This window comes from Sciurus carolinensis, chromosome 5 (genome assembly GCF_902686445.1).
Source record: "Sciurus carolinensis chromosome 5, mSciCar1.2, whole genome shotgun sequence".
NCBI lineage: Eukaryota > Metazoa > Chordata > Mammalia > Rodentia > Sciuridae > Sciurus > Sciurus carolinensis.
In genome coordinates, this window is record NC_062217.1 from 149,813,954 (window position 1) to 149,837,284 (window position 23,331).

At 51.1% G+C, this 23,331-nt stretch overlaps 1 protein-coding gene across 1 annotated transcript; it reads left to right on the forward strand.

Annotated features, from left to right (window-relative positions):
• The first annotated feature begins 2,042 nt into the window (after nt 1-2,042).
• On the forward strand, nt 2,043-7,456 carry Tlx1 (T cell leukemia homeobox 1). The gene is made up of 3 exons (XM_047554353.1): nt 2,043-2,616; nt 4,735-4,936; nt 7,234-7,456. The coding sequence occupies exons 1-3, from the start codon at nt 2,043-2,045 to the stop codon at nt 7,454-7,456; spliced, it is 999 nt and encodes a 332-aa protein (XP_047410309.1).
• Nucleotides 7,457-23,331: the final 15,875 nt, after the last annotated feature.

Genomic DNA, 23,331 nt, shown 5'->3' on the forward strand with positions numbered 1-23,331 from the left:
AAGTTGCCCAGACTGGCCTTGAATTTGCTGTCCTCCTGCCTCAGTCTCCCAAATACTTAGGATTATAGTCATGTGTGTTGCACTTGGCCTAACTTCTTTGTTTATTGTCTGATCCCTCTCAATAGAATGTAATCTCTATGAGGTCAAGAACCTTATAGAGTTTCTAGCACCCAGAACAGTGCCACGCACATAGTAAGTACTCAATACATATTTTTAATTTTTATTTGTTCTAATTTGTTGTACATGACAAGTTAATGACAGTAGAATGCATTTATACATTTTGATAGATCATACATAAGTGGAGTGTGATTTCTCATTTTTCTGATTATACATATTGTAGGATCACATCGGTCATGCAGTCATATATGCATATGAGGTAAAAATGGCTGTTTCACTCTACATATTTGTTGACTAAAGATCCACTCATTCATCATTCACCAAGGTGAACATATTTTATTGATTGGGGCTGTATTGGTTGGGGGGATGCAGATGAATAAACCACTTCCTAGCACCAAGGAGATCTTTCCAAGTGGAAGTGATGGACATGGCCAAAACAAATAGATTACAGTGAGAACTGAATGGTAGAATGGTGAGGCTCCACATTCTAGCATCTTTCCTGATAGAGAAAAACCCTCCCAGAAGGTTGAATCTGAATGGAACCTGCCTTTCCCAGAGCTTGGCTCCTAGGAGGGAGCAGACCTTTCCTAACTGGAGAGGGGAAAGAGAGGAAGCATAAAAAGGGAGTTTCCTCCTTCTCTCGGGCTTTCAGCCAGACAGCCACAGGCAAAACTTTGAAAAGGCCTAAATTTGTCCTGGATGCACTTCCCTGATCCTAGTCTCACCAACCCCAGCCCCCACTGCCTTAAAGCCCCTAGGCCTCCTGCCCTGAGATCCCAAAAGTAACAAAATAACTCCTTCCCCTCACTGCAGTTCAAAGCCTCCTTACTTAGAATAGCCAGCCTGGGCTAGTTGCTAGGTGGAAAGTAAAGCAAATTGGTTAGATTCATTCAAAAGCTGTGGAAATTGCTTCTTGAGGAATCTGCTTATTGAAATGGAAAGGGGTATCTTGAGGATGGGGCACCCCAGCAGCAAGCCTGGAACCAACTCCCTTGACTTGTACCTGCCTTTCAGGAAGTCTTACCTTCCTTAATTTCTCTAAAGGGGCTAAGTTGGTTTGGCTGCTGATTTTTATAACAATATGTAGCTAGCTGTTCATAGGCCCTGTTTTAAAGAAGGACAAGCCTGAACTCACCCTTCTGCCTCGGGGGCCTGGGCTCCATACCTGGGAGAAGACAAGTCTTCTACCTTCTAACAAGCCGGACTTGAAGTTGGAGTAAATCACCTGGTTGAGTGACAGGTGTTTCCCAGCTGAGCCCTTGGGGAGATTCTCCAGTTGGGCAGGACACCCGTCCCCAGAGGCTTGGTGGGCTGGACTTCTTTGGCCCAGTCCAAAAATGAGGGGGTGGCTCCTGCCAGCCGTGGGGGAAAGGACTCTGACTTCTCCCTCCTTGGGTCTGTCTGTCCATCTCTGGGAATGGTCACTTCCTGTTCTTTTTCTTTCTCATTTTAAGCCTCTCCTCATTGTTCCCCTCTTCCCTCACTGCAGGAACTACTAAGAGCCTTGGTCTCCGTCCCTCTGTCTCTGGCTCCTGCATCTGTCTGGGCTCCTGGCCTCCTCTCCCCCTCTCTCCCCCTCCCCCGCGCTGTCATTCACCCCGCTCCTCTCAGCGTACAGCCAATGGAGAGACCCGGCCGAAACTGCGAGGCTCGCTAACACAGGGCTTTTTCGCCCGGTGATTGATGTCCCAGAGTCAACAGCGAGCAAGCAGCCGGAGAGGGGAAGGAGAAGCCGCAGAAGGGAAGAATACGGAGCCCCTTCTCTCCCTCCCCTCCCCCCTACTTTAGCCCTTCTGCGCACTTCGCTTCCAAGTCTCGGCGCACACAGGAGCCGCTGTTGCCTTCGCGCCCCCTGCTTGCTGCCCCCCATAACCAAGCGCAGCAAGCACCCGCTGCCCGGGCCCCCCCGTGGGGCCGGGGCCAGCATGGAGCATCTGGGTCCGCACCACCTCCACCCGGGCCACGCGGAGCCCATCAGCTTCGGCATCGACCAGATCCTCAACAGCCCGGACCAAGGCGGCTGCATGGGACCCGCCTCGCGCCTCCAGGACGGAGAATACGGCCTTGGCTGTTTGGTCGGAGGCGCTTACACTTACGGCGGCGGGGGCTCCGCAGCCGGGGCCGGGGCCGGGGCCGGGGGCGCGGGGCCCTATGGCGCTGGCGGCCCGGGCGGCCCTGGCGGCCCGGCAAGTGGCAGTGGCGCCTGCAGCATGGGCCCGCTGGCCGGCTCCTACAATGTGAACATGGCCTTGGCGGGCGGCCCCGGTCCGGGCGGCGGCGGCGCAGGGAGCGGCGGCGGCGGGGCGCTGAGCGCAGCGGGGGTGATCCGGGTGCCCGCGCACAGGCCGCTAGCCGGAGCGGTGGCCCACCCCCAACCCCTGGCTACTGGCTTGCCCACTGTGCCCTCTGTGCCTGCTGTGCCGGGTGTCAACAACCTTACTGGCCTCACCTTTCCCTGGATGGAGAGTAACCGCAGATACACAAAGGACAGGTTCACAGGTGAGTCCGGCCCGCGCGCGCCCCGCCTGGCCGTGGCTCGGGCTCTGCACTACCCCCTCCCCGGTTTGGTGGCTCCCCAAGCCCCCTCTAAGTGCCAGGACGCCCAGCTCCTTTCCTTGCTTTGCCCAAGTTCAGCGGTCCACCAAATTCTATGTTCGCAGAGTCGCTGTTCCAAGAGTTCTCACAGCCTGGGTCCCTCTGACTCTCGTGCAGTACCCCTACTCCAGAAGCAATTCGGTCCCCTTTCTTGGGATCCTGGGGTTCAGTCAGGTAGAGGGAAGAGGGTTGTAGATCAGGACTACCTTCTATCAACATTTGAGGCTCAGGGATCTCAGAGAAAGGAGTGAGATGTGAACAGAATATTTCTTTCCACCCGGCTGCGGTTTTCTGACCGAGGAGGTGAGCCCCACGATCAAATGCAAAAACAGCTTTCCCCACCTCTGGCCCCCTAAACACACACCGAGTTCCGGAGCCCATCGTGTTGCTAGGGCCTGCAAGGGGTCGGTCTGGGGTGAAGCAGAGCTGGCAGGTTCCTCTCCAACCGTAGACTTTCTCTGGGTCGGTGGCAGCGTGAGGCTGAGTAGTCCGAGACAGCTTGCTCTTCATTTTCTATCTGTCCTGGCTGGGTGTCCTCCCTGGGAATCAACCCAGTTGTCCCTGGGGTGAATAATGCACCCCCTGGCCAGGATCGATTGGTGGCTGGAGGACGACTCCAGACGATTACTGTACTAGGTGGCTGCTGGCTCCTGCCCTCTCAGCTCCTTCCTTGGTTGTCTCGGGTCCCTCCGCTTGGGCTTCCGCTCTAGGCACTCAGCTCTGGCTCTGGTGCAGCCCCTTCCCGGGGCCTTTACTTCCCCGTTCCCTGGATCTGAGACTGAGATCCTCCCGCAGGGCCAGATCCCCAAACCCCACTGGGAAACTGCTACGAATTGAGCTCAGATTCCCAGACTGGGCCTTAGAGACGGGAGGTAGGAGGAGCAGGCCGTGGCTGGTTGCAGCTGGGACTCCCAGCCGGGCTCCAGGTCCCAACTGTGAGTGTGTATGTGTGTGTGTGTGTGTGTGTGTGTGTACACGTGTGCGTAGACATAGTGGGAGAAGCATTTTAGAGCTAAACGTGGCTAGATAATCCCAAGGAATTCCAGACCCTCCATGCAGCATAGAGACTGCTTTTGGAGCTTCTGACCAGACTCTGGGACTGTGGCAGAAGCGTGTGTTTCTGTGTGTGTGTGTGTGTGTGTGTGTGTAGGGGGGGCAGAGGCAGAACAGCTGCTGCATTGTGGGCCTACAGGAAGGACCCTCACTCAAGGGGCCCCAGTGCTCCAATTCAGGTGATCTCAGGCAGGCCTGAGTAGGCAGGGCCTTGTGCCCACCTCATTCCCCTACCCATACTAGGCCAGTGTTGAAGGGCTCTGTGGGAACCCCCAACCAGGACCCCACTCTGCTGGATATACATATATCAGGGTCCTGGGGCAGGGAGCCCACTGTCCTCAGTGTGTGTGTGTGTGTGTGTGTGCGTGTGTGTGTCTATACACTCAGCACAGGGCCTACTCTGGGGAGCCACAGTCCACCCTAGTCCTGTGTTGGGACTGAAGGAGGGTCTGAGGAAGTCTGGTGCCTGTGACTGTGCTTGTGTGTGTATAGATCTGTAAGTTCATACCTTATGTATGCTATTTGTCTGTGAAGGGCTGTGAAGGCCGCTCAGGTTAAGACCTAGAGTCAGGCGCCTTGATTAACTTGTGCCTCTTACTGTTGGACTGCTTTCCTGAGGTTAGAGGCCAGGGGCTGTGACCTTTAGCTCTCCCTACACTGCCCCTGGGTGGGAGGAAGGGAGCGGGGAGGTCACTGGGCTTGGGGAGCCCCGGGCTAGGGAGGCCTAGGCGGTGGTTGCCCAGGAGGCGTTGGCCTGGCTGGCGAGAGGGTTCCCTTTCCCGTCGTGGGCTTGGAGCTGAGGGCTGCTGGGAGGATCGTGGCCTTGCTTTTAGGGGTCCAGCCGCTGTGCTTGCTGATTCGCGGGTGTCGGGCCTGGGACGCCTCCTGACGCTCTGCCGCTTGCCTCTGCCGTCTGTCTGTCTCCCGCTCCAGTGGCCCTCTCACCCTTCACTGTAACACGCCGTATAGGTCACCCCTACCAGAACCGGACGCCCCCCAAGAAGAAGAAGCCGCGCACGTCCTTCACGCGCCTGCAGATCTGCGAGTTGGAGAAGCGTTTCCACCGCCAGAAGTACTTAGCCTCGGCGGAGCGGGCAGCTTTGGCCAAGGCGCTCAAAATGACCGACGCTCAGGTCAAAACCTGGTTCCAGAACCGGCGGACGAAGTGGAGGTGAGCACCGTAGGGAGGGCCCGCCGCGGGTGGCGCAGTTTCTGCCTGCTCTCGGCTTGCTCGCTCGCTGCCTCTCTTGGGGCACACACTCCCTATGCTCGCTGGTTTCTGATCGGTTCGGTGTGCAGGCTCCTGCAAGGCTCCCGGGGAGCTGGAAGCAATCAAGGCCAATAGCCAGGTGGGCCTGGAGAGCCCTAGCTCTATTTTACCCGTGGCTTCAGGACTTTCTGAACAGGACACTGTACCTGTGTAGATGCGACTGTCTCCGCCGCTTGGGCAAACAGGCATATTAGACTACTAGGCATCTGGGACTTTCGGGCTCAGTGAATCCTCAGAGGGTTTTTGATTGTGCACAGTCGCGTTAACCCGGGAAACCTCTTCTGTCCCAGAGACGTAGAGGCAGAATGGCTCTCGCTTGTTTCTGCGCTCCAGCCGGACTCGCGGCAGAGCCAGAGCGACCGGGGCCCCAGAACGCAGGCTGGGCCCTTTTGACTGCCTTCTCCCCACCAGGTCCCCGACCCTGGGAGGGAAAAATCAATCCGCGCCGGCTGTGACTAGGTTTCGCGGGTCCCACTGAAAGGGGGATCAATTAGGAGCAGATGGGTGTGTGTGAGAAAAAGACGTTTTCCTTTCTCCTGTCACACATCGACAACTACACTCTTTTTTCACATGCATATACCTCAATCTCTCTCGTTTTCGCTCTTCTCTCTCTCCTATCCTTGCGGACACTAAGCGTCCCCCGTACCCCTAAGTACCCTTATTCTCTGCAGACACTGGCACATTCTCCAGATAGAACCTCTTGCACCCCGCATCCTCCTGCGCATTTGGCCCGCATTCTGGGTTCCATACGCATGGTCGGGAGTTCGAACGCTCAGGCCCGGGTGGGGGGAGCGCGAGAGTCTGGGCGAAGTCGTCGGAGGCGGCGGCGGCGCCGGGCCGGGCGGGCCTCGGGGAGGGAGGAAGGAATTGGAGTTTCCTCTTTTTCTGAATGAAGGCGAGGAATCTGCCCGGGATTCCGCCTTGGGGCCACAAAGGAAGCCCGGGCCCCGCGAGTCTACCGCCCCCCACCAACATTCCTGCCTCTGGGGAAGGGGTGGGGGACTCGGTTTCAGCCCTTTGAAAACTGGTAGCAGAGGGAGCCTGGGCTAGCTGGGAGGGGTCGCTGGTGTTTTCAAGGCCTGTTAAGGGTTGTAGACTAGGAAAGGGGAGGAAGCCAGGCACCCCCTCCCAACACACACAAACAACTAGAGTGGGGACACTGAAAGGCAGCGACAGGCAAAGACAGAAACTGAAACACAAAAGGAGAGGGACAAAGATAGATTCCCCACTCTAGGAGAAAAAGGGAGAACGGCAGGCGGCCTGAAGAAATCTTATGTATAATAAAGGAAAGCATTGGATGATTAAAATCTCCATTTTCGTTTTAAAAAATCCCTTAATTCAGAGAAAACGAAGGGGGTGAAAAAAAAATCAAGAGATAAGACACAGAGTAAAGGAAGAGAAACATTCGGGTGCAGTTTAAGATGCTGGAAAGAAGGGGAAGATGAGAGTCAGAAAGATACATTGAATGAGGAGTCCAGAAGGGGCGGCGCGAGGAGGCCAGCGGCCGCCGCTGGAAGAAGCCCTCGCAGGCTTCGCGCGGCTTCATCGATCGCCTACAAATTGCTTCTGGAGGCCCCGGGGACTCCCATTAGGTCTGTCCACCTTAGAGACAGACGTTTGATCTCAGTTGACAGGGTGGAGGGGCGGCATTAAATGGAATAAGTGAGTCATCGCCTCCTAAGACTGCCTCGGAGGAAGCTAGTGGGTCCGGCGGGAGCCCGGGCAGGGCACAGGGCTTGGGGCAAGAGGTCTGAACCCTGGGGGAGGTTCGGAGAAAGGAGAGAAGAAACGCTGGTCTTTGCCTCTGTGTACTCGTGGGGAGGTGAAGCTCTTCGGTCTTGGGGAGGCTCCAGGTCTCCCTCACTGGCGGGGAGAGGCGACCTGCCAACCTACCCCTTGCTACCACAGTGCGATTATGGGCGATGCGCTCAAATGGGCAGCCCAGCAGTTCAGGCCTAGCGGACATTCCCACGGTTCCTCCGGGATACCTCGGCTCCATCCACTTTTGGGTTTCCAGTCTTTACCAGAATCAGGACCCGCAAGTAGAGGGAATGTGTTAAAGCAGCCTAGATTGGAATTGGGGGCTGCAAACAAGAGCCATGTTCACCGAAGCTATCTCCCGGGAGCGCGCTCGGACCCCGCGCACGCGCGGGAGCCGGGTTGGTGTCCTGGCGGGTAACAACTTGTTCCCGGTACAGGCGACAGACCGCGGAGGAGCGTGAGGCCGAGAGGCAGCAGGCGAACCGCATCCTCCTGCAACTGCAGCAGGAGGCCTTCCAGAAGAGCCTGGCGCAGCCGCTGCCAGCAGACCCACTGTGTGTACACAACTCGTCGCTCTTCGCCCTTCAGAACCTTCAACCTTGGTCTGACGACTCCACCAAGATCACTAGCGTCACATCCGTGGCGTCAGCGTGCGAGTGAGCCTGTTCGTTCCACTCTAGGGGACCCCAGGCTGAATTAAGGGCCTCTGAGGCCCCAGAGCCAGGACTCTCCCCACCCCTCCCCGCCTCGGACTACACGTGGGAGGGGAACGCTGCTCCCCTTGCACCGGCCCCTATCGCTCCTGCCAACGCTGTTTTGTCTTAAGTGGAAGAAAAGAGCGCTGGGGACAGGGACAGAGACCCCTTCCCAGAAGCCTATGGGATCCCACGATGCCACATTCTCTGGAACTGTTCAGATTCCTCTCAGTGTTCCTTCATTTCATTTTATTCAAATTTTAACATGGGATGGAGAGAGACAAGGGAGATGGGGTTGGATGGAGGAGCTTATGGATCTCCAGGGCTGCCATCTGAATTTACCCTGGGAAACCCCTCTGTCCCACTCCTCATCACACACTTGAACAGCCATAGGCCCACACAGAGGTGATGTCACTATCCCTCCTGATACAACCCAACAGCCATACACGGGTACCTAAGGCAGAGTGTCAGGCACACACAGGACATAGCCTTCACACTATTGACCCTCACTATTAGGTACAGGCCAAGGGTGACCCAAATTCATCCTGAATAGCATGGCTGTCTCTCAAACACACACAAAACTACAGACACACCGTGACACACCATTCCACACAGGACAGCCTCACTGGACCTGCTGGGCCCCCAACTACACATCCCAGCTGCACCCAGGTACGCACAGACAGGTTTTCACACAAACTCAGTCCATGTCTCCAGATCCTGTTTGTAGGGGGGCTTAAGTTATGCACTTAATAAGGTGTTTTCTGTGTAACCATTTTATAAAGTGCTTGTGTAATTTATGTGGAAAAAATAATAAAACCCTCCAGATCCGGAGTTAGGGCTGCCTGCTCCTTGCTGAATCAAGCATCTTGCAGCTACTTGGGTTTGGTGAGAGCTGGAGTTTCAGAGGCAGCTGCTGGTATCTGGGTTGAGGGATATATGGAAAGGCCCTCAGACTCTGGAGAGAGAAAAGGAGAACAAACTGAAAGAAGGTAGAGCTGAGGAGAGGCAGCCTCTCCTGGGATTGCTATATTTAAAAGAATGTGGATGTCTTTGGGTTTGAGAGTTGTGTGTGTGTGCACATTGTGTGTTTGTGGTAGTGTAGGTAATTAGGATGTTACTGATGGGGAATGTTTGTGATGGTGTCTAAGTGTGTAAATGTGTTTGCAATTCTTGTGTGTAAATGCTTGTTTCTGCTTAAGTTGCAAATTGAAACACATTGTCTGCACAGGCTTGCAGTTGTGTGTGTGTAATCAGGTTCAAATGTGACTGTCTTTGGGAGTAATTGTGGGATCATCCATTTTTGTGACTGTATATGTGAGAGTATATATTAGTTTCTCTTTGCGAATCTACTTTTGGTTTTTGATTGTGTATCATCTTTAATTGTATGAATGCAATTAAGAGATGTAGTCATGTGTGAGCCACGTGTTTGAGCAGTACGGTGTGTACTTGCGTGTGACAGTTTGTAATTGGGGGAGTGAATATAGTGAAGATGTGGATCATTGCGGGAGACTCTCCTCATGGGTGAGTGGGTGTAATGGTGCACTGATGGTGTATGTGGTGGTGGGAACCACATGGATACTTGGGGAGACCATCATCTGTGGGGAGTTCTGGGTCTTTATGCCCACCCCCCAGCAAGCTGTAGAGTCCCGGGCACTTCAAATCAGGAATTAGAACCAGGACTTTCTCTGATGCTCTAACTGGGACTTCCAGGCTCCCAGCACTAGCCTGGCTTATGAGAAGCTGGAAGAAGTGCCTTTTGAAAACCTCCAGGGAGCCCCAGATCCCTCTGATCAGAACATCAGTCACAGAACACCTCATTCCATATATTGTTTAGTCCCTGATCTATCAGACCAATTGCAAACAATTGACTTGGGTCTGCTTCTCTGGAGAAGATGGGTGGTGGTGTGTCTGGGGAACTCTTTAGCCTAGGAACTATTGAATTGGGGGGATAAGAGGCTTTTCTTTGAGATAGGAAAGTGAGAGAATTTGCAGCTGGGAAGTAGAGGTTATGGGGCATGGGTAAGACTGCAGAGCTGTGTGCACTGTGATTGAGGATGAAGGGAGCCACCAAAACCATCAGAGCCACTGTGCCTCATCCCTGCCCTGGCAGCCATGGAGGGTTGCGATACAGGGACAAAGAGCACAACAATCTCCTACCCAAGGAAGCCCAAGGGGAAGTTTTGGTTGGGTGTCACATGGGTTTGCTCATCCACACTGTCATCCATGCATACCCCTGGATCTCAGCAAAAGAGGGTTCTGGGTCCAAAGAACTTGGACTGCTTTCAGACGGAGGGCTCTGGCAAAGTGTGTATTAGTCGTGGGGACAGGGTCTGGCTGCAGTTCTGGTCCTGTAAGGGGTCTCCAGAACTCACTCCCCACAGCACTCACCACGAAGTGGAGCAAAATCCGGAAATGGCCTCTCAGAACCACAAAATTCTCCTTGGGTAGATTTGACTGTGCCCTTTGCTGGTGGCATGACTGGAGCCACCAAGCCCATGCCTTCTTTGCAGGATGTGGTTTCTTTACTCCATTTACGTCTTTAAGGATGGGTGTCTCCGGCAGTAAATCTCGGAGCCATTCCAGAGCCACCAGGCCCCAGGGAAGATCGTCCCGCAATTCCACAGACCACCCCCAAAAAACTATGTATCTGGAGGTCCTGGATATTTCTTGGCCACAGACTACCCAACAGAGGAGAAGCTGGGGGTAGAGGTGGGGAGCTACTGCCGGCCCAAACACAACAACCCCAAACAGCTGCAAAACCAGTGCTTTTCACCGCCATTCTCACTCCCTCTTCGAGACAAAGCGAGTAAAGTTGGGCACCACCCCGCATCTTCACCAACAGCCTAATGCTCATAACAGCGTCGGCAGATCTAAGCCTGGAACTCCTAGCCCTGATGCTCTCAGACCCTGCCCATCTTGCCCAGACTGGAGCAAAAACAGGCATTTTGCATGTCGGGTTCATCCTAGGCAATGGGTCCCGGGACGCCCAGGGCGGGCAGCCACCAAGCAACCTAGATACCTGTCTGCCTGCTCCCGGCGCTCTCTCTGCCTCCTGCGGTCCTGGATCTGGCGTTCTCTCCGGACCCCTCCAACACTGGACCCTGGGTGAGGCCTCCAGGAGGTGTCAGACTCCTGGGGGCGTTGGGATCTTTGGCGCTGAGGGACGGCGCAAGACTCCTCGCTTTCCGCCGGAATTCGATGGGACCGAATCTCAGTGAATCCCGCGTCAGCCGAGCGCTGCCGCAACGGAGAAAAGTGGGGTCGCTGGCGAGGTCTGCGAGTTGAGAACGAAGTTTACTCCAACACTGGGTCCTGAGTGCGGCGGAACCCGGAACCCAGGGGCTTCAAGGGTCAGAGTCAAGGTCAACTGCTCCAAGTAGAAAACTCAAAATGCCTGGCCTTTCATGGCGCCTATCGGAAATGATAGGTCTTTGATCAAAAATAGAAAAGGAATAAATCATCTGAATAACTGTATGCAGAGGTGCCTGGGGAGAGGAAAAGAAGAATTAACAAAGCTGTCTGGGCAGAGAGACCCGATTTCTTCCTTGTCTTGAGCGAGGCTACTGCCCTGACCAAATACCGGCAGTCACTGAGCCCTGAGTAGCGGCTCAGACCTGGGGCAGCCCAGCCTCGCGGTTCAGTGGATGGTGACCTGCCCCCGCAAGAACCCAGGCACGGCTGGGGTCCCAGAGACTCTGTGCTGTGAGGTGGGTGGTACACAAAAAATCTGGCTCAACCTGTTGACTATAATAGAGGCTTTGTGTCACCAGATCTGTGCTGGGTGTGGGGGGTAGATAGGCACTGCCTTAATACTGCCTGCCTACCCTGTGACTCCCATTAGTGAGGTAGCAGGTGTGGGGTTTGCCATGGGTCCAAAATTAAGAGGGGTGCCCTGTTTGTTGTATAAGTGACATGTGGGTGGGCAAGGTAGGTTGCAGGCTTAACAGAACTTAGTAAGCCCCTCCCCATGAGCTGTGCGGAACTGGAGCAGCTGGGACTCCTGTCGCCATGCTGTGGACAACTGGCGGGTTGGGGCTACAGGGCTACCCTGAGGGCCCCTCAGCTCAGATGCTGGCAGAGACCCTCTCCCTCAAGCTGTGTTCCTCCTGCTTCCTTTACAGCCACTTTCACACACTTCTTATTCCCAGGGCCGCTTTGCTGTCTCTCCCCCTTCAGCTCAGTTTTGAATCCTGCAGAGAGGCCAGGCCCCAACAACTGACCTGGAGCTGCATCCACTTTCCCAACTTGGCTCAAAATGGGTCCAATGACTTCTGGCCCCAGTTCAGCACTAGCCTGATTGACCCATGGAGGCCTTCAGGTACCCCACCTGCACCTTCCTCTGGATTTCTTTTCTTGGGGAAACCCATAAGAACAGGATGGGGAGCTGGGTTAGGTTTTCCAAAAAACTGAGTGCAAACTGGGATAGTCGAATTTGCCATGGCTAATGTAGGGTAGAGGATAAGTGGGAAAGGGGAGTGCAGAGAGCCTGGGGTACCCCAGTTGTGCTGACAGGAGGGTACAAACACTCCCCCCAAACACACACAGCCTGCATTGCTGTGTACAACCTCACATACTCTAACTATGCAACAGCCAGGGTATCCAATGTTCCACGAGGGACACTGCAGGTGTGTGGTGCCAGGCACATACAAGTGCACACACAACCTTTACTGCTGGAGCTTGTGGTTACCTCTCACAAGCTCACGCCTGTCACTGCCTGTCACTGCCTGGCTAGTTCCTGTTGGCGGTTATCCTGTGGGCACCCCTCCTTTCTTCCTCCTCCCCTCCTCTCCCAGTCCAAATGGAGGAGGGTCTAACTGGGCTCCTGGAGGGCCTGGGGGTGGGGATGTCCTCCACCCATGCTTCAGCTTCCAGTCCTTCAACTCTGGCTCCCACAGACCCCATGGGTTGGTGGCTGGGTTTGGGGACCCCCAGCAACGATCCAAAGGTTCAGCGGCCACTTTTACGAAGCCCGAGGAAATCCGACCTCCTTGTGTGAGAAGGTTGGGAGGGGTGTGGGAAGGTTGGGGTGCCACCACCGCTGGGTGCCTCAGAAGGCGAGGCTTTGCTGGGAGCTGCCCCGCCCCTCCTGTTTTCCGTCCTGTGGTCCCAAAGCCTATATTTCTTCGGTTGCTCAGTGAGGGTGTAGCCGCAGGACCCAAAGTCTGGAGGGCGGTGTTGGAGGCTCAGCAGCCACGCACAAGTGGGAGCCCGATTTGGTCACCGCGCAGAAAACCTGGACAAGTGAGTTCCGGGCGCCCTCTAGGGGCCTCGCGTAGAGAGGCGCCTGGAGCCGAGGCCAGGAAGCTTGGGCTGTCGCAGGGTCGGCTGCTACCCGCGCGGTTGGAAAATATTACAACTAATAGTCAATATGGCGGAGCGCTTGCTGTGTACCAGGCACTGCGCTAGACTTTTAAAATTCTATCTATTTCTAACCACCACTCTACTAGGCAGCTGGTATTTTTATTCCTACTCTATAGGCGAGGGAATTTGAAGTTCAGAGACGGTTTTGCAGTTTGCCTAAGAGCACCGACTGGGGCTAGGATTCCGACCTAGCAGTCCAACCCTAGAGCCAGGGTCTTTGAGGAGGATGGTCAAGTGCAGGTATGCCGTGGATTTGGGCGAATTGGAGGTGAGACCCCACTGATCTCCTGTCAGGGCTTGGCTTTGTGGAGGGAGCTTTCATTCAGTCCAGCAGTGAGCCCAGTGTGTGCCCTCTAGAGCTCTGAGAAACTCACTTCCAGTTCAGGGCAGTCTGCTGGACAACACTGATCCTTACACACTTCTCTGACTTCCAGGCCCCACTTTACCAGATCTGTGAGTTCACCTCCTCCTCCCCAACACCTACACAAGCCCACCCTCTGGGCCTTCCCAGTCAGGTCTGCCTCCTTCCAAGAGTTCCTGGGAATTGAACTGGGCTGCATTCACTTCCACCCCTTTTCCTCCCTTCTCTGGATCAGCTGGGATGGGAGGATTCAAAGTAGCAGAAAGTTAAAAATAGAAGCAAATGAATCACACTTTATTAGACAAAGGAATGGAGAGCCAAGACGGAAAATCCTTCCTCTCCTTTTCCATCTGCTCAGTCAAAATCCTGTAGCTGGGGGAGGCTGCTCTGGCCTGCAAAGTGGCAGAGTGGGCTGGGGTGGGTAGGAGGCTGTGATTTGAAAGGCCAGAGAGTTACCATAGGTTTTTTGGTTATCTTTTAGTGATATTTATGTTTAGATTCAATCAAAATATTTAAAAAGACTAGTCTTTTTCCTCTTTCTCAGGGTGGTTGAGGAGGTGGTGGTGGAGTGGTGTCCCTAGGAACTTCTGTATACAATTAAAAGTATATTCATTTACTCACAGAAAGCCCCTGCCAGTGCTTTAAACTTTAATGCGTGCTTGAATCACCAGGGATCTTGTTAAAAGACTCCTGCATGAGATCTGGGGTGGGGCCCAAGACTCTGCATGTAGAACAAGCTTCTTAATGTTGATGCTTCTGCCAGCATCCAGACCTTGAACTACCATTCCTGCTCTGAGTTTCAATCCTGGATGTTAAAGCGACCTGCTAAATGTGGACTACAGTGTTGTCTATTTGGTCAGGGTCCCCCCTGCCATTTTAAGAAAAATGAAAAAAGTAGAGACACAATCAATACCCCTTCTGATAAGATTTGTTTATTTATTTTGCAATGTTAAGGATCAAACCCAGGGTCTCACACATGCTCGGCAAGGGATCTACCACTGAGCTACAAGCCCCTGATACAATGTTTTAAAAATGCACTTCTCAGCATGTCATGGGCCCCACCACTTCCTGTTGATAGCTTATATCCTGCTACTTTCCCTGTTACCTGCATGGCCCCTCTGATCTGGGCTCCCTCTCCTGCACCTGCTGTTTTTCTAAAGCCCTCTTTCATTCCCAGGCAGCTGTTTAAGTGTCTTTGGACATCGGCCTAGGTGTCGAGCCTGGTTTCCCTGCTGTCTAACCTCAGGCAAGTTAATTAAGTTTTAGGAGTTTGCAATTTCCTTGTTCATGTTATAGGGCCAATCCTTCTCTGGATTACAGAGAGGATTAAGGAGATAACTCAGGTAAAAGTGCTTGGCTCTTCAAAGGTACTCCAGGAATGATGGAGGGTGCCCTAGGGTGGTGAGACTGGGGTTTTCTATACTTGGGGCTAGTTGAAGTGGGTGTGGAAGGGGCGGATCACACAAATGTCAAGTGCTCTGCCCTTCCCTCCTCATTTCCAGACCTTTGATTTCCAGGGGAAGAGGTCCAGTGGCTGATTTCCTGGTTGGCAGTCTTGCTCCACAGTGCTTCAAAGGTAGGCTATGATGTAGTTAGGTGTCCTAGGTCCAGACCCTTCTTGAAGTAGGGAGCAGATTAGATTCACAGGTGTCCAGCTGTTCATGGGGCATAAGGGTGTGGTGAGAACTGATTGCCAGAGGCAATGGGTGGAGAACTGAGGGAAGGGGCCTTGTGAAAGAGCCACCCAGTGCCTGACAGGGGTAGGGCCACCACACATCCACCTCTCCATGCATTCTTGTGCACAGATACACACTCCAGCTGTCTCTCAGGTTGCCCTGAGCGTCCACTCATGGGGACAGTCATGCTCCACTGTCTACACATTTACCTCCTTACTTTCTTTGAGAATCCTTGATTGCAGTCCTGGGAAAACCAAGTTCACATGCACTCACTCACCTGTTCCCACTTTGGGAATAGATGGTTTCACAACCACAGACTTCAACTTCTCTCCCTTTCCAGTCCCAGGCCCAAGGTTGTAATCTTTCTGATCCATCAACACAGGGAAAGAAAGATTTCTACCCTGGGGTGAATTCTGCAGCAGGGAGAGGACAGGAGCAAAAGGGAGGAGGAGGTTTATTAACCCCACAGAACTCCCAAGTCAGCATTGTGTCCTCAAAGTTTCCAGTGCCTGCACATCAGCCAGCCTAGTGGGAGTGGCTGGGCTGGGGTGTGTGAGAAATAGGTGGGCTGAGCCAAAAAAGCAGATCTTCCAAAGACCTAGGGTCCTTAGTTGTACAACTAAACAGAATCCCCCATTTAGAGAAGGAGCCCAAGAATTCCAAATCTTCCACCCAGGAGTGGGTTCTATTGCCCACTCCACACTAAATCCCAGCTTCCTTTCTTGTCACAGTGTGTCACTGCCTACTAGAGGCAAACACGGGGGCTCCCAGGGCTCCAAAGAACTCCTGCCTGCAAAAGGGCACCTGCTTGGGAATGCCTTAGGATGCCATGCGCTGGAAATAGCCCAGGTCTGAGAAACACTGCTGCCCACCTGTGGGAATCTCAGGCCTATTTGTACCCAGGACTTTTGTGAGCTGGCAGAATAACTCAGGAGGGATGTTTAGGGAAAGATCCAGAAGCACCCTGCCACAGAGGCCATCAGGACCCCCAGACAACAGGGAACACTAGGAGGCACCCAATGCCAGTTTGCAATTCATCAGAAATGTGAACAGGGAGAGAAACTGCTCTTATTTTGAAGTCTGCCCCTGTTCAAAGGATCCGGAGACTGAATACAAGCCGGTTCAGAGGGAAGAGACACCTTGCACCACTGACCCCAAACCTATTCCTCTGCGGGTGTCGTGGGGGTAGGCTGAACAGGAAAAAAATACAGCCTGCTGACATCTGCTTGGGTCTGATCAGTTCCCAAACTCGGACCAGGACGCATAGGGTCCAGTGTGGCGCGACACTGAAGTGCTCGGTCGCAGCAGCGGCCGGAGAAATCGGCCAAACCTGGCTCTTTCCCCAGGGATGAATATCCCGGCTCTCGCCAAGCGAATGTACCCTGGCGGCCCTTTCCTGGCTGCAGAGGGCGGCTGGAGAGGAGGCGGCTCCCTCGTTCAGCTCCATAAGCCTCCAGGCCTCAGCGAAGTCTGCCGTCTGGTTGGTTGGTGCATTTCATCCCTTCTTGGAATCAGGAACGCCGGACCTTCGCGGCTTCGGTAGGGGCGGTCAAGTGCGCGGCGCCTTCGCTTTTCCTGCGGGCTTCGGGATTCTTTCTGCCCAGAGAAACTGTGGCAAACGCAGTGACTGCGGAGGCCGCCCCAGGGCTCCGAGGGCAGCGCCCAGGATGCCAGGCCCTTCTTGGTACGACCTGGGCCCGACGCGGCCAAGGATTCACTCGTGCGGGTGGCAAGACAGAGACTGGAGCGCGGCGCTCGGCGACCGCGACGCTGACCAGGCACCGAGCCGCACCAAAATCCAAACCCGCCCCGCAGCAGAAAGGTAAGGCTTGGAAGCCATGGAGGGAGCCCGGTCGGGTTTAGCCTTTGGTCTTCACCGGGTTGGGAAGAGAGAGGTGCAAAATTCCAAGGTGAAAACCTGGAAGGTGAAAGGTGCACTTTTCTGTGACTCTCAAGTGCACAAAAAGCAACAACCCAGCTTCCTCTCTAGTCCTATCTGCCTCCTGGTCCCTGTGGGTCTTCAGGAGAAGATGGGAAGGTGACAGAGGTGACAGCCACAAGGATCCCAACAGAATCTGCCAGCTCTACTCCCATCCCTCACTGAGCTCTCCCACGCTTGGCCCAGCATCCCTGAATGACCAGGGCAAGGGCCAGGGTGTGAGACTTCAGGGGCCCCTGATTACTTGTTCCTTAACAGCCCATCTACATCAATGCTCTGAGCTTCCTCTTCTTTGTTCAGGTCAGCGGGGAATCCTGGAAAAGAGCTAACTCAGCCTGAATGCTCCTTCTCAGAGAGCCAAAACTTCCTACCCTCATTCATGGTCCTTGGAGGTAGGTCAGCAGGTAAGGGGACTGAGTCCTTGGGAACTCCAAACCACAGGTTTGGCAACTGTCAATAGCTAGCCAAGTTGTTCTCACAGACAGATCTTCTTAAAGAAGATGAGTGCATACAAGGAACTTGTAGGAAACAGGATGTGGAGTTGATGCTAGCTTTCACCTTTCACCTTTCACCTGGGGTCATTTGCCCAGAATATATGAAACATGCTCTACAGTGCCTGGGAAAGAGACTACTGAAATCCAGAGTGAGTTCTCTTGTTCATCTGATTATTAAAAATCTTTCAAGTAAGTAGAAGATTTGGGTGATCATTTTCATATGACAGAAATATTCTCATACACTATGCCCATTCCCAAATATTCTTCTTTATACTTATGCTTCCTTGCCCCAAATCCCAAGTCTAAAATGAACAGTCTCCTAAGCTTTTTTGTTTTTGTTTTTCTCCCTGTACTAGAGATTGAACCCAATGGTGCTCCAAAACTGACCTACATCCCCCAGACCTTTTATTTTTATATTTTTGGATTGGGTCTCCCTAAGTTGCCCAGGCTGGCCTTACCATCCTCCTGTCTCCGTCTCCCAATTCTCCCAGACATTTTTTAGTAATTCTGTCATTGCCTTAACCAAAGTATTTTTCAAAAAGATATTTTTAAGAAAATGACTTCTTGGGCCATTTTTAGGGACATAGTGACTGGATAATCACATGACACATGAAGAATCATCTTAAATACTCCTATCTTTACAAGTTTTTGTAATGTTGTTTTGGTGACATAGGGTATTGAACCCAGGACCTTGCCAGGCAAGTATGCTACCACTGAGCTGCATCCCTGGCTCTTTTTACTTTTTATTTTTGAGACATGGTCTCCCCAAATTGCTTAGGTTGGCCTCAAACTTGTGATCCTCCTGCTTCAGCCTCCCTATCAGGTGGGATTACACGTCTGAGACACTGCATCTAGCTTCTTTAGAAGTCTTCAGACTCCCTTCAGGTTTTATTATTTTTGACATTGTAACTTTAGATCAGGCTGAACTTAATGATACAAGACCATTTGTCAAAAATTAAGAAGTTGATGTTTTACTCTGAGCTGTTTGTACAAATGTTTTGTTTGTTTTGCTGCATTGGGGCCTCACGATAGGCAAGGGGTCTGCCAGTGAGCTACATCCCCAGCTCCTAGGGAGCCCATGTTTCTGTTCCTTCAAACAAACCCCCCTGCCCCCACCAGCTGCTCCATGGAGAACCTCTACTAAGTGGTCCTGTCATTAAATTCAACCCAAACTAAAACTTACCACCTTTTCCTTACTGGGACACCTTCATGTTCCCCAAATTTCAAGTTCTGAATTATTTTGATATGGAAGCCTTTCCTTCCTACGTTTGCTTTTCAATTGGCACCCTGGGATTTGACATATCTGAAGAAAATGCTGAGTAGGAGGGTGAGGCTTGAGGATAAACGGTGTTCTCTTGCAAGGCAACTCAAACAAACAGAAAAAAAGTCACAATATCATCAGAAAAGGGAGAAGTGTAATTAAACAAGGGGGGGTTGCTTTATCTTGTAAGGGGGTCTCAGCCATACCCTGGGATTTAGGAGGTCTGAATCTTTTGAATGATCCTTTCCTATCTCTATCCCAGTTCTTGGGATTCTGCTTTTTCCTAATCAGTGTCCTTCTTTGATGGGACTATGATTTGTCTAACATAGTTCAAGAACTAGTGGGATAAATTTTGGGATTGACTTTCCTTTATGCCAGCCTGAGGCTATAAGAGATAAGATGTATTTTTAGCAATGATAGAAATCCCACACATTTAATTTGTTATTTGAAATTCAGGATTGAGCTTGTTTTCTAATTTCTATAATCTGTTATATTTAGAATCAGATGCTCCATCCTAGATGGTCTCCCAAAGCCTTGCCCTCAGTGGACATTTCATTCTAGGTTAGCATGAGCAATAATTTAATTAACCAGTTCCCATCCTATATCATAAGCTACTCAATACTACTGAATTCCAGTACACCCACAACTCTAATTAAGCCAGACAACTGATCCTAATTTCCCCTATTTCTCTGGTAACCTTTCACCTGCCATCTTCTGTACAATTTATATACTATTTAGGATTCTTTTTAAAATGTATTTTTAGTTGTAGATGGACACAAGGCCTTATTTTAATTTACTTATTTTTATATGGTGCTAGGCAAGTGCTCTAGAACTACAACCCCAACCCCTATTTAGGATTCTTGATAGCAAACACACAAATTAACTTTGGCTACCCTAAAGATAAAAGAATGAAGGGAGTTTTTTTTTTTTTTTTTTTGGAAAGATGCTGGGTAACTAATAAAATCCACATAAAAGATAAAGAACCAGTGTGCTGAACTAGGAGCACGTCAGCAAATAACTGAGGTCAAACCACAAGAATATTCTGGCTAGGAGTCACTACTGGTATCTCTGCCAGTGAGCACTCAATGCTATGGATGTTGTATTCCTAACCCCACATTCCCTATCTTGAATAATCCTTTCATCTGTCCCTGTGTCTTTGAGTCATCTTGGGGGGGAGCAATAATTGGCTAGACTTGGGTCATGGGCCCATAGGCTGCTGATGGTCAGATAGAAAAAAGAGACTTTGGACCCTTTGCTTCTGCAATGGCAGATGTAATTCTGCCTCCTTCCAAGACACACTGTGGGGTTCCTCTGAAATAGGAAGGGTATTTCAGCTAGGGAGCATGTGTGCACAGAACTGTTTGCTATAGTTGGAAGCTTCCTGGCTTTCTCTTCCTTCCCCATACAGCTTAGACTCCCTCACCAGTCATAGCCTGCTCTTTCATCTGATCCATGCCCTACAAACCCCAGGCCTGGAGTCACATGGTCACTGTGGCTTTGACAGGCTACAAAGCACATCTGGATAAACTCACACAGCAGCAGGAAAGGTAAAGTCATGGGGTTGAGCTTTGGTTGAATCTCACCCTTTTATGCCAAATATCAGAATATTTACTTCTAAAAGCCAAGAACCTTTCCAGATGTGTAAAATTAGCAATAATTCTTTAATAGCATCTCATATTCAGTCCACATTCCAATTGTTCCCCAAATCCTGTGAAGGGGATATTTTTCTATAAGGCAAGTGACTACATCACTTCCTTCTTTAAATTACTTTAATGTGTCGGTGCTCCAAAGCATGCAAATGCAAATAGTACAAAGTGCTGTGGAGTCAAAAGGGGACACACTGCTTTTTCTCCTTTCCCTTCTCTTCTCCCCTATCCTTCCTTGTCTGGTTTGCCTCCCCGGATGTACAGTTGTTGACTTCATGTGTGTTCTTTTAGTCACTTTGGAGACTTTCACATGCAGGCATGTACAGATGTGGGTCTGTGTGTGACATCCACACAGAGGGATCCCACCATACACACCCTTGTGCCCTTTCTTGGATGTCTTTTTGTGCCAGTAAAGATAAAAACCTCTTCAGTGGTCCCTGTCTCCCTCTCTAAAGCAAGCAGCTCCTAAAACACTCTGTGCTTTCTCATGCCCCCTTGGCCAGGTACGGGACATTTCCTCTCTCCAGATGCCTTCTCCTCTTTGATGGGGCCAAAGAATTAATCTTGGTCATCCTCTCTGTTATGGTTTAGATGTGAGCTGACCCCCAAAGCTCATGTGTGAGACAATGCAGGAAGGTTTAGAGGTGAAATGATCGGGTTATGAGAGCCCTAACCTAATCAGTGAATTAATCCTCCTGATGGGATTAACTGAGTGGTAACTGAAGGCGGGCAGGGTGTGACTGGAGGAGGTGGGTCATTGAGGGCAGGCCTTTGGGGTATATGTTTTGTATCTGGAGAGTGGAGTCTTTCTGCTGCCTGATCATCATATGAATTGCTTCCCTCTGCCACTCTCTTCCACCATGATGTTCAGCCTCACTTGAGCCCTGAGGAAGGGAGCTGGCTGCCTGTGGACTGAGACCTCTGAAACCGTGAGCCTCCAGATAAATTTTTCCTCCTCCACAATTATTCTGGTCAGATCTTTTAGTGACAACAGCAAAGAAACTGACTAAAACACTCAGAAGGCTTCCTTGCCTTGAGGCAGAACTAAGCATTCTTTTGACTCCCAAATGCCCTGGACATTCTTCTCTCATCACACTCAGCATGGAGTTTTGACTGCTCATTTACTTGTCTTCTCCTACTAGACTATGCATCCCCGGAGGCCACCTGAGTCATAATCAACTTTGTCCCAGTGCCTATTTCAGGGCTGAGTCAAAGTGGTGCTTAGTAAATAGTTGTCGCTGGGCTCTTTCTATAATCCACAGGGATCAAGGTCCTCTTGGGGCAATGGGAGTGTGGGGACACAGCCCTCCTCACATCATCATCAGCAGAATACCAGGAGACAAGATGGAGAAAACTGAAGACTGAGAATCTCTGAAGCTGGCTGGTGTTGAAGGGGATTCTCTGAGCAACAGTGAGCTAAGATTCTCCCCTTTGGGACCTTCCTAACCAGGATCTGCCATGTGAGGACAGAATTTTGATGAGTCTAGTTGAGAATGTGACTCACAATGACTGCAAACCCACCAACCTGACCTTAGCATTTCAAAGCAGGCAGAATGAGAATCACTGGACACTGGTGCTGCTTGGAGACTAAGACCATATTTGACCAGAACCAATAAGTTATCTCTGCAGTGGGCAGGATAGAGAGGATTCTTCCTCCCTAAGACTGTCAGTCTGGAGCTAAGGAAGATCAATGTGTGTATGTGGGCTAGCTGTGTTGAGTTCATAGAATTTCTGGGAAGGAAGATAGAGTAGAACCCCCACCATCAGTTGGAATTGTGGTGAATACTGTGAATTAGTCCATTCAGCATCCATTCAGCTTCTTCCTAGTGTGTGTTCCTGTATTTGCAGAGTCTATAGCGCTAAAAACTACATTTCCCAGACTTCCCTTGCAGCCTCAGTTCCAGATGTGACTTTCAGATTGCACTAAAAATATATATCTGTGCAAGGCCTGGATTCAGAGCTGTTATCCAGGGAGAGAAATAGAGTATGAAGCATCACTTGATACATGGTAGTAAATCTCTTTATGTTTAGCTAGGTGGTCTCGTGGTTTGCAACTAAGCCCTAAATGATACATAAGGTATTTCCTTAGCCATCTCTACCTGCATTCATGGGATGTTTTCCAGGAGTGTCTGCAGTGGCCTCTTTCTGCTGCTCTTGAGCATGGGGAGCTCTCTTCTTTCATGGTGGGAGAAGCTTGGAAAGCTTCAGACTTCAGTTAACAGGCCTATGTTAAACTCCTAACCCTGCTGCCTTAAGATTATCTAGTCTTGGATAAGTTCACTTACCTTTCTGTGCCCATTTGTCAGTAAAATGATGATAGTGTGATATAAAAATGTAATGATAATAATATGGTGCAGTATGTTGTAAAAGTTGGAATCACATGTGGAAAAGTTTGTATCTTCTCACTACTGAGGTAGCTACAGACTTAGAATGGTCCGATGAAGACTCCCTCAGGATTTCCTCATTTCTGCTTCTGGCATGGGGCTGGAAGAGTCCCAGGCCTCCTATGTAATCAGCTACCCTCCTTTCCCCACTTCCTTTCCATGAGCTCAGCTGTGCCTTGTCTGGAGCATTTTAAATAAACTTGTGATTTGACAAATACTTCTGAACGTCTACTATGCACCAGGCATTACACTGAGTACAAAGAATACAATCCAAATTGATAAAATTAAGCTTTGGTCCACTTGTCAACCACCATATTACATAAAGATTCTGGAATGACTTCTATAGTTTTGGAGAACAGTATGGTCTAATCAAAAACATAGGTTATATGGCATGAAAGAAACTCCTTTTGGGGGTCCCTGGAGAGAAGCATTAACAGGATAGGGAATTCACCCTGCACAGTGACAGGTTTGGTGACTGACAGTAGGGCATATTATGTATAATTTATAGAGGTGCAGATGACAAAGAAAACAAGAGTGGTTTAAAATGTGAACCACAACTCAAAACTCATATGGGAAGGTGTTCTGTTTTACAGGTGCTGATTTGCTATTCGGTAGCTTTTCAAGGACAATTCTTTGTACCAAACTCCTGGGTAAGTGAGGTCAGGATAAGGATTCTCCTAAGTAACTGGGGAAGACCCCTAGTATTAATTGAGATTTA